General features: G+C 44.0%; 1 protein-coding gene across 1 annotated transcript; it reads left to right on the forward strand.

Annotated features, from left to right (window-relative positions):
- The first annotated feature begins 511 nt into the window (after positions 1-511).
- ODF1 (outer dense fiber of sperm tails 1) lies at positions 512-8,527 on the forward strand. The gene is made up of 2 exons (XM_060128286.1): positions 512-831; positions 8,131-8,527. The coding sequence occupies exons 1-2, from the start codon at positions 512-514 to the stop codon at positions 8,525-8,527; spliced, it is 717 nt and encodes a 238-aa protein (XP_059984269.1).
- The last annotated feature ends 1,578 nt before the right edge of the window (positions 8,528-10,105 follow it).

A 10,105-nucleotide genomic window follows, 5' to 3' on the forward strand; every position in this document is an offset into this window, starting at 1 on the left:
CTATAAAGGGAAAAGGGGACAGAATGAATCCTGTAGTATAGGGGCAAGGCTAGATGTCAAGGCTAGAGCGAGAAGGGCATAAAGCAAGGGGCCAGGCAGCTCCTTCCATCCGCCCAGCCCCACCACCAAGATCTTCATAGTTGTGGCTAGTCCACAGGACACACACAAGTCAAGAACATTTCAATTTAGCCCAATAAACCCCAAAGAGCTGTGATTACTTGGGGGCCCCATCCCAACTCAAGGTGAATGAAATCTTATATGGTTCTGAGAGCAGCTTTGTAACTCCAAGGAGGGTCTCTGGAGACCATGACTGTGCACAGTTCTCATGGTAACCAAAAGACTATGACATTCTTAGAGGGTGGTGAGGTCATAGAACCCAAGCTTTAAAGTAAGTGAATCATGTGTGCCTCATTTCTTTTTAAAAGAAACTTCTGAGAAGAGCTTAGAAGAATTTTTCTCCCCCGAGTGCCATTTCTCAAAGGTACTCACAGAACAATAAGGTGTGACTGTAATGGCTGCACTGAGTTGTCTTCTGGACAGTGTTAGAAGGGACATAAAGAAGGTGGACAGAGAACTAAGGCAGTTGAAATGCATTGACGAACTCAGCACACGATGCCTGTGTGACTTATACATGCACCCATATTGCTGCTGTGACTTGCACCCGTACCCGTACTGCCTGTGCTATTCAAAGCGATCACAGTCCTGCGGCCTGTGTGATTTCTACCCATGTTGCCTGTGTGATGCCAAGCTTTACTGTCTTCGCCCGTCTCTCAGAAGTTTGGAGAGGAAAGCCATTAGAGCCATAGAAGATGAAAAGAGAGAGCTTGCCAAGTAAGAGAACTTCCTAAGATTTTTATAGTTGGTATATTAGCTTCCTAAGTTGGAAAAAGGGGGGGAAAGTGTGACAATCGATACTTGAGCAAAGATGAAATGGGTTCAAGATAATGACTCTGGTGACTTAACAAAGATTTAAAAGAAGAAGAGTAAATGGGTCCATGATGGGAATTGTAAGATTCTCAAAAGACAGTGTAATGATGTCGATTGGCAAGGTTGTTTTCGGCTTGTAGCAGAAGTGCCAACGTGATAAATAATGTGGCTTTAATGAGAGAAAGAAACAGGGGGTGTCATTAAAAAGCTATTGGAAGCAGCAAAATAAACATTTTTTCTGGTTATGAGTAAAGTGATTTGAGTATATTTCGGCTTACAGAAATGACTTTGGGAGAAGTAATAATAATTGATCAAATCCTTAATGTTTGCCAGAGGCTTTACGAGCAAGGGAGCAAAGCGAACAATAGAGGCATTTATATGGTTTTGTAGGAAATCCTTTCTCCTACTCCCCAACTCTTGATGACTTAAAATTCATCTGGAATTGGGTTTATTGTCTGCCTCCCCCTTCAACTGTAGCAAAGATTGTGCAAATAAACTACAGAACTGAGAGCTGCAGTTTTCAGAATAGAGTTGAAAAGGTTTTAATAGAATTGGATAATTTTAAACGCACTTTAAAATTTTGGAGGTTTGATCACATTTTATTTTTTGCCTGAGAAAGCTTTCTTTTTCTGTCTACATATGCCATTTAGTCTGTTACTATGATGAAAAAAAATGATTGAAAACACTGTCCCCTGGTTAAATAAATTATGGTACATCCATACATTGGGATGATATGTAAATGTAAAAAGGACTGATGAAGCATCTTAAGTATTGTCATATTAAGTGAAAAAAGCAAGGTGCAGAAAAACTAAATATGCTACTGTTTTTTAAAAGGACACAAATAGATGATCTTTTGTATTGAAATCTATGTGACACATAACATTGTGTAAATTTAAGGTGTGCAATGTTAATTTGATACATTTATATATTGTAATACGATTACCATTGTAGCGATAATTAGAAACTCTATTGTGTTACATAATTATCATTTCTTTTTAGTGGTTGGAATAATTAAGTTCTAGTCTCTTAACCACTTTAATGATTGTAATACAATATTTGTTGTCTATATTCACTATATCATGCATTAGAGCTCCACGACTTACTACTCACTGCCAGTTTGTGTCCTTAAACAACATCCTTCCTACCCCAATGATAGATTAATAGATTAGATGACAGATAAATAGATTAGATAGGTAGATAGATAGATAGACAGATAGATGATAGATAGATAGAAAGTAGATGATGGATGGATGGATGGAGAGAGAGAGAGAGAATGAGGCCCTTGACAACTGTGACAGTGTTGTTTCCCTGGAAACGGCAGTAGGGCAATTATTGTCCAGGTCATCAATCACCAAAGGTCAGGAATGGGCCTCCCTCAATAGTCTAAGAGGGAACTATTGGCAATAAACTCATCTACACTCAATTTGAACCAGTTTTAATGTGTACTCCTTAGAGTATCAAGTTATATAAATTTAATGCAGTGTGAGTCAGGGGTTCTTTTTTAAGTACTTGGTCTAAATGAAGGGTTACTTGTGAGCAGGTGTGTCCACTTCCCTGTGCCTCTGAATACTCGAATACCCTTGATCCAAGTCTGCTCAGCCTTTGTCTCCTGGCTGTCCCTATTCTCCAGACTCTCCAGGTGAGTTCTTCACCACCTGGGCGCCCTCTGCCTACTCTGGGAGTCTCAATGATCTGCAGTGGACACAATTTCAGGCTTAATTCTTGGCAGTGTGGTTTTTACAAGAGGTAATGTTTTCTCTGGTTTGTCATACTTTTCCTGACAATGCTTGGATTTTTTGCTAATTTTTTTCTGTTGCTTGTGGCAGTATATGAATCTGCTGTTGTCTTCCTGGATCTCTGAACTGATAATCCAGAGTCCATTTCAGAAATGACCTCAGGCTTGCCCTTTTGCATCTCTCCCCAGCCACTTTTCTTCTTATTCATACCACCTTGGGAAACACTCCTATGCTCTATTTCTGACAGCTTGACATTTCACTAACCTGAAAAGCTTAGTACTACCTGCAAACCTAAATATTCAATTTTCTGAATATGGATGAAAATGTTAAACCCTGATCCAGCTCCAATCCCAGAGGACTCCTACATTAATATTTTTTTCAGTGAAATGCCTCTTTCTTCTTCTCTCTCAGCTCCCAGTCCATGACTAAATAGATCCAGAAATATCATGTTGATTCAATTTTTTAAAAAACAATCTTTGGTGTGAAACTTTGTCCAAGGCTTTTAGAATGGAGAAATCGTATTCACATGACCTTTTACCCCTTAAAGAGAAGGATAGCAGTTTGGTTAGGTTATGACATGTGCTTTCAGATGCCAGGCTGTGTTATCCAGAAGATTCTTTGCCCAGTGGGGAAGTAAGATTCCCTGGTCTATAGCTGCCATGACCCCACTGGAATTGTCTTTCTGTGTGAGAGTCTATGTGCTCTGTCTCTGGGTGCTCCTTTAATAACGGGCAAGAAGTTTTGAATAACCATATAATTCCCCCCAAGAGTCATTTGAGCCTTCCTGAGTGTGTGTTATTTGATTGATGCACGCGCGCGTGTGCTGCGTTTTTGGACTGGGTACAGAAGGTCCAATTCCTTTTCATTGTTTACTGAGCAGTTGCTTCAAAAGATACCTTGGCCGTATCTTCATTAGTAGAAACCCAAGTAAGTCCTTTCATTTCTTTAGCTTCTTTGATATTCTTTTTTCCTCCCCAAATTTCCTTTTGCACCCCAAGCACTCACCTTTTCCGACTCTTCCTTCCTTTTGATTGAGAGAGACTGGAGTGACTGAATTTGATTTCCTTTGTAAGAAGGTAGATAGCTAGTGGGAAGCAGCCGCATAGCACAGGGAGATCAGCTCGATGCCCTGGAGGGGTGGGATAGGGAGGGTGGGAGGGAGGGAGACGCAAGAGGGAAGAGATATGGGAACATATGTATATGTATAACTGATTCACTTTGTTATAAAGAAGAAACTAACACACCATTGTAAAGCAATTATACTCCAATAAAGATGTTAAAAAAAAAAAAGAAGCCATGCAACCAGCCTGCTGTAAGTTTGCACCTGACTCACCTCCACACTTCGTGGGCTTCCTGTCTTCTGTACTCAAGTGCCAGAAGCAAAGTCAGCCCCTCCTCAATCCTGCCGTTTTGAGTTTATTATCTAATTACCCCGCGGCAGAGTGGCTCTGACACCTGGCTTTAGTCCTTGCGGGCACATGAACCTTGATTTGCAGCTGCGCCTAGGAATGCACTGGGCTCAGCCCTGTGCCCTTTGCTGGTGCTTGGAAACTCATCCTGAGACTGTGCTTCCATCTGCTCATCCAAGTATCCGTGGGCAGCCTGTGGCTCAAGAAGTTCCCTTGAAAAGCCCCCCACAAAGGGTACCATCTTCTGAAAACTTCAAAAACCTGCCCTCTGGTTTCTTGTTTACCCCTCACGCTCTGAGTATGAAGATTTCACTGAATCACTCTCACTGGGGGAGGCTGGTGACTGTTAGCCCTCAGGGTTGCATTCTTTGTGGTTTAGCCTTCCTGGGTCTTAAGCCCTCAGGGAATCTTTCCATCTCCCATCCTTTGACCCAAAGATCAGGGCATAGTCACACCTTGGGAGCCGGCAGAGAGGAACTCGGGGCTTTTTGGCTTTACTTACTTTACGGCTGGTGGCTGGTTGGCTTTCCCGCTGAGAGGAGAGTTCCGCTGTTTCCCTCTGTGTCCCTGCAGAGCTGGAAGCGAGTTGGGCCCCTTGGTCCCCTCTCATCACAATCTCTTTGTATGCAGAGGTCTCGGGGTGCCAAGAGTAGGAGTTGCTGCCCATCCAGGCCAAATGCATGTCCATTATTTGACCTTAGTGTTTAATGACACAGGACTCAGGGCCTGGTCGCTTAAAGCCTTGAATTTCAGGGAAGTCTGTGTAAAGCGGAGCCTGGTACAGCCTGTTAAAGAAATTTACCCTTTATTGAGTGAAAACCAAGTGCCTAACACTTCACCTTCATTTAATCCTTGTAACACCATGGCCATCTTATAGATTGATCAACCAGAGTCAGGGCAACATTCATGATCATCAGGAAATGGGACAGCTGGGACCTGAAGCCAGGTTTGCCTGACTCTGGAATCCCTGTGCTTAATCACCTGGTTAGTGGTCCTGAGTGATCTTCCGACCAGGACCAGCAGCCAGCATCACCCGGAACTTGTTAGAAATGCAAATTCTTGGCTCCTCCCCAGACTGGCTGAATCAGAAAGTCTGGGGGTGGGGCCCAGACGCCTGTAATTGAACAAGCCCCGCAGGTGTTCAGATGCACCTGTATCGTGCCACTCTGCTCCCTTCTGCTCCACTCTGATACCCTTATTCAGTATCAACCAAAAGTCAGGAGGAGAGAGACAAGGCAGGAAATGGGAAGAAGGAGAAGAAAGAAGAGAGAGGGAAAGATGCGTTGGAAAGGAACAATTGAGCTTAATGGGTCTTTGGAGGGGTCTAAATTAGGAGAAAAAGTAAAGTACTCCAAGGAAACTAGAGGAAGGCCAGCCTCCCTTTGGTTCAGAGTAGAGATAGGCATTCTCATCATCCTCATTACTTTATTCGTCAGCCAGCTGAACCTGATTCATACCTTTGTGAAGATGGCTGGCGATATCCCTCACCTTTGCTGTGGGCAGTATCGCGTTCAGGAGCTTGGTCATACATTCAGGTGAAATTCAGCTTCAGCTGAGAGAACAGGTGACAGCCCAGAGTGGCAGACAGATGGCACTGCCCACCTGCTTTTCCCTAGCATTCCGAAGAGCCTTCTGCCACCAACCAAAGAGGCTGACTTGCCTCTGTTTACTATGACTAAGTTCCTCCCTGGTGATAACTAGTAGAGCAGGCCATCTCTCTTTGCCCAGAACCCCACAGAACCAAGGAAAATCGCATGTGGGGTGACAGGTACTTTGCCAGGCAGGAGTCAGGTTGCAACTTCAGAGTTAAATCTGATGAGTAAAATGAGGCTCCTGCAATTTCTCCTAAACCCACACATCCCCACTGATAACCCCTGGCCTAGAAGCAAAAGGAAGAAGAAACCTTGTCTAGCCAAGACTTTGGGGCAATTTCCTGAAGACCCACATTTGTGAGACCCCTGTTCAGCTGCTGCAGTGGGGACGGGGCTGGAGTGATACGAATAGAGGAAGAGGGGGAATCTAAGCAAAAACAAAAACAAAACAGAAACAACAAACTTATACTTCAAGACTCATATTGTAAGAGGAGGAGATAGATCTGGGAGCCAGCTTTGGCTTGTAGATCTGGCTCCCAGATCCATCTCCTGTAGAAGACAACAGGGCTTATGGGTATGTTAAAAAAATATTCCCTCTTTTTGCTTATCTGTATTTTCTGAGTTTTTTACAATGAACTTGTATAACTTAAGTAACAAAAAGAAGTAAATATATTAAAAAATTCAGCAACAAACTTAAGTAACAAAAAGAAGTAAATATATTAAAAAATTCAGCAAAAAAAGTAAGAATTAAAAATGTATCTCTAACGAATCACCCAGTCACAGTCCAGACTCCTCAAACCAGAAGAGCTTCTAGAAAGCATACATGCCAATACCTCCTTTTGGAGGCCAAAAGATTTGCCAGGAGTGAGTCTTAGAACACAGATTTTTTTTTTTTTTTTTTTTTGCGGTACGCGGGCCTCTCACTGTTGTGGCCTCTCCCGTTGCAGAGCACAGGCTCCGGACGCGCGGGCCCAGCCACTCTGCGGCATGTGGGATCTTCCCGGACCGGGGCACAAACCCGTGTCCCCTGCATCGGCAGGCGGACTCTCAACCACTGTGCCACCAGGGAAGCCCTTAGAACACAGATTTTTTAAAAAAATGTTAAGGGATAAAAAGAAGAGCATTTCAGAGCATTAGGTTGTCTTTGGAAGGATCAGGCAATTAGAAAGAAAGTGGTCCCTGAGCAGGGCCAGAGCATTCAGGGCTGATGCCAGGCTGATGAGGTCCTCATGCCAAGAGCTCAGTCTGACTGATGGCTAAAATCATGACCTAGGCATTAAACAAGCCTGGATTTGAATCTAGGCTCTGCCATTCACCATCTTCACCAACTCCCCATCTACAAAATGGTGACAATTACACCTGCATGACAGGGTTCTTGTGAGGGTCAAATGAAACAGTGCCTCTAATGGCTTAACACTTTCCACGGCACACTGTGGGGAAAAAAAAAAAGAAAGAAAGAAAGAAAAAGAAAAAACACACAACAGACAAAAGCCTAGCATCCTAACTACGTGGCAAGCACTAGTATAGATTCTTTTCATTCATTAACTAATTTAAGTCTCATGAAACCCCTAGAAATGGGTTACTATTATTGTCCCAATTTTACAGATGAGGAAACTGAGGCACAGAGAGGTTTAAGGAGCCTGCCCAAAGTTCCATAACTAATAAGAGGAGGAGCTGAGATTTAAATGCAAGAGAATGTGGTGATCATTTTGTAATGCATAGAAATGTCAAATCACTATGTTGTGCACCAGGAACTAACATAGTATTATAGGTCAATTGTACTTCAGAAAAACCCAACCCACCAACCAAACAAACTCATAGAAAAAGAGATGAGATTTGTGGTTATCAGAGCAGTGGGATGGGGTGGGGGGGATTGGATAAAGGTGGTCAAAAGGTACAAACTTCCAGTTACAGGATAAATAAGTACCAGGGATATAATATACAACATGATTAAGTAACAGTGCTGTAGGTTATATATGAAAGTAAAGAGTAAATCCTGAGTTCTCATCACAAAGAAAAAAATAATTTTTTCTATTTAATTTTGTATCTATATGAGATGATGGATGTTCACTAAACTTATCGTGATAGTCATTTCATGATGTATGTTGTCAAATCATTATTCTGTACACCTCAAATTCACACGGTGCTGTATGTCAATTATATCTCAATAAAACTTGAAGGAAAAAGAAAATGAAAAATAAATACAAGAGAAAGATCTGGAAGGCCAAGCACCCATCTGTTGTTAACAGGGGTTTACCTGTGAGGGAGTGTGATTTACATGGGAGCACTCTCATTTTTTACTTCTACACGCTTCTGTAAAGTTTGACTTTTCACAATGACTAGTGTTTATTACTTTTGCTGTTTTTCTTTTTTAAAAAAAGAGGTAAAAATATTGCTTGTTAAGCTGTGTCTGAGTTCCATGGTCTGAGCTTCTTCCTCCCACCCTTTCTTTTTCCTAAATTCCAGATTGAGAAGAACAACAAATAGAATTCTAGCCTCCTCTTGCTGTAGCAGTAACATTTTAGGATCAGTGAACGTGTGCGGCTTTGAACCCGATCAAGTCAAGGTGCGAGTGAAGGACGGAAAGGTGTGCGTGTCAGCTGAGCGCGAGAACAGATACGACGGCCTGGGATCGAAAAAGTACAGCTACATGAACATCTGCAAAGAGTTCAGCTTGCCCCCGTGTGTAGATGAGAAGGACGTGACGTACTCCTACGGGCTCGGCAGTTGTGTCAAGATCGAGTCTCCCTGCTACCCTTGCACGTCTCCCTGCAACCCCTGTGATCCCTGCAGCCCCTGTGACCCCTGCAACCCATGCTATCCCTGTGGGAGCCGGTTTGCCTGTAGGAAGATGATTTTGTAAAGTGTAGGAACCCAGGACTTAGTAGAGTCAGGTATCCAGCCCGGCAGCTCTTCCAGAGTTTCTCTCCCCCTTCCCATGGCCCGTGTTATTCAGGAACATAGAAAACTGAATACATAACTGCAATGCACTGGTGTGTGAGAGTATTTTGGTTCAACCCACCACAGAGCCCCGCCAGGTTAGTGGGCAACGGAAGGATGAACAGATGGGAACGGAGATGAATGGTGAGATCTGCCCTCCTGTGTGCTACTTTATACCCCACTACCGCCAAATCCCAGGAAAAGATACTTTTGGGGTGGGCATCCCCAGACATTGTTTTTCCAAATGATTTTGTGACATGACCTTGCCCAGAAATGAAACAGTCAAAGCAGAAACCAAGACTAGTTAGGGCTGAAGGCAAGCGCTTTTTTTTTTTTTTTTTTTGCGGTACGCGGGCCTCTCACTGTTGTGGCCTCTCCCATTGTGGAGCACAGGTTCCGGACACACAGGCTCAGCGGCCATGGCTCACGGGCCCAGCCGCTCCGCGGCACGTGGAACCCTCCCGGACCGGGGCACAAACCCGCGCCCCCTGCACAAGGCAAGCGCTTTTTCAAAGCTACTCCGGTAGGGAGTACTGGAGAGAAATGTGGTTGGAGTTTTGACTGGGGCAACGATGAGAGTACAAAAGTATGGGGGGAGCATGTTCACTGACAGAGGGTGGGGTGGCCATACAGCTGTTGTGTCTCAACATTCCTGTGATTTGGGGGAAGGGCCAGCTCTGGCTCAGGGTGGTTTGCAACCTCCTAAGGATTTATTTCAACTATCTGCTTTTCTCAAACCCTAAAACTCCTTCAAGGCACAGAAGTTCAGTCCAAAGTTCATGAGGGGAAAAGTACAGCTGTCATGAAATGAGAGCATAGTTCACCTGAACTTGGATCCTCATGGACACAGCCCGTCAGTAATTCGTGACCGCCAAGACAGAAATAAGTGTAAAGGAAGAGGGATGATGGGGAGGGCTCAGAATGAGGACACTGGCTGGTTACAGATCTGACTGTTACGGGGAATGCAAAACCCTCACGTTTGCACAGTAAGTCTTTTTCATTAGTCTCAGCTGCATGTGCGTTAAAGCCTTGGCTGCATATGGGAATCACCTAGGGAAGCTTTAAAAACACGGATGCCCGACTTCCCTGGTGGCGCAGTGGTTGAGAGTCCGCCTGCCGAAGCAGGGGACACAGGTTCATACCCCGGTCTGGGAAGATCCCACATGCCGCGGAGCAGCTGGGCCCGTGAGCCATGGCCGCTGAGCCTGCGCGTCCGGAGCCTATGCTCTGCAACGGGAGAGGCCACAACAGTGAGAGGCCCGCGTACCGCAAAAAAAAAAAAAAGGATGTCAAACCATAAAGGTAAAAAACACAAACTAAACCACACACACAAAAAGAAAAAAAAATTTTTTAAACATTTTAAAGAAAAAAGTACTGATGCCTGGGTCCCATCTCCAGAGATTCTAATGTAATAGATTTGAGGTGTGCAGCCTGGACGTCGAGAATTTTAAAAGTCTCCCCAGGTAACTGAATCACACAGGTAAGGTTGAGAAACTCTGGA

Source organism: Lagenorhynchus albirostris, chromosome 17 (assembly GCF_949774975.1).
Source record: "Lagenorhynchus albirostris chromosome 17, mLagAlb1.1, whole genome shotgun sequence".
In the NCBI taxonomy this organism is placed as follows: Eukaryota; Metazoa; Chordata; class Mammalia; order Artiodactyla; family Delphinidae; genus Lagenorhynchus; species Lagenorhynchus albirostris.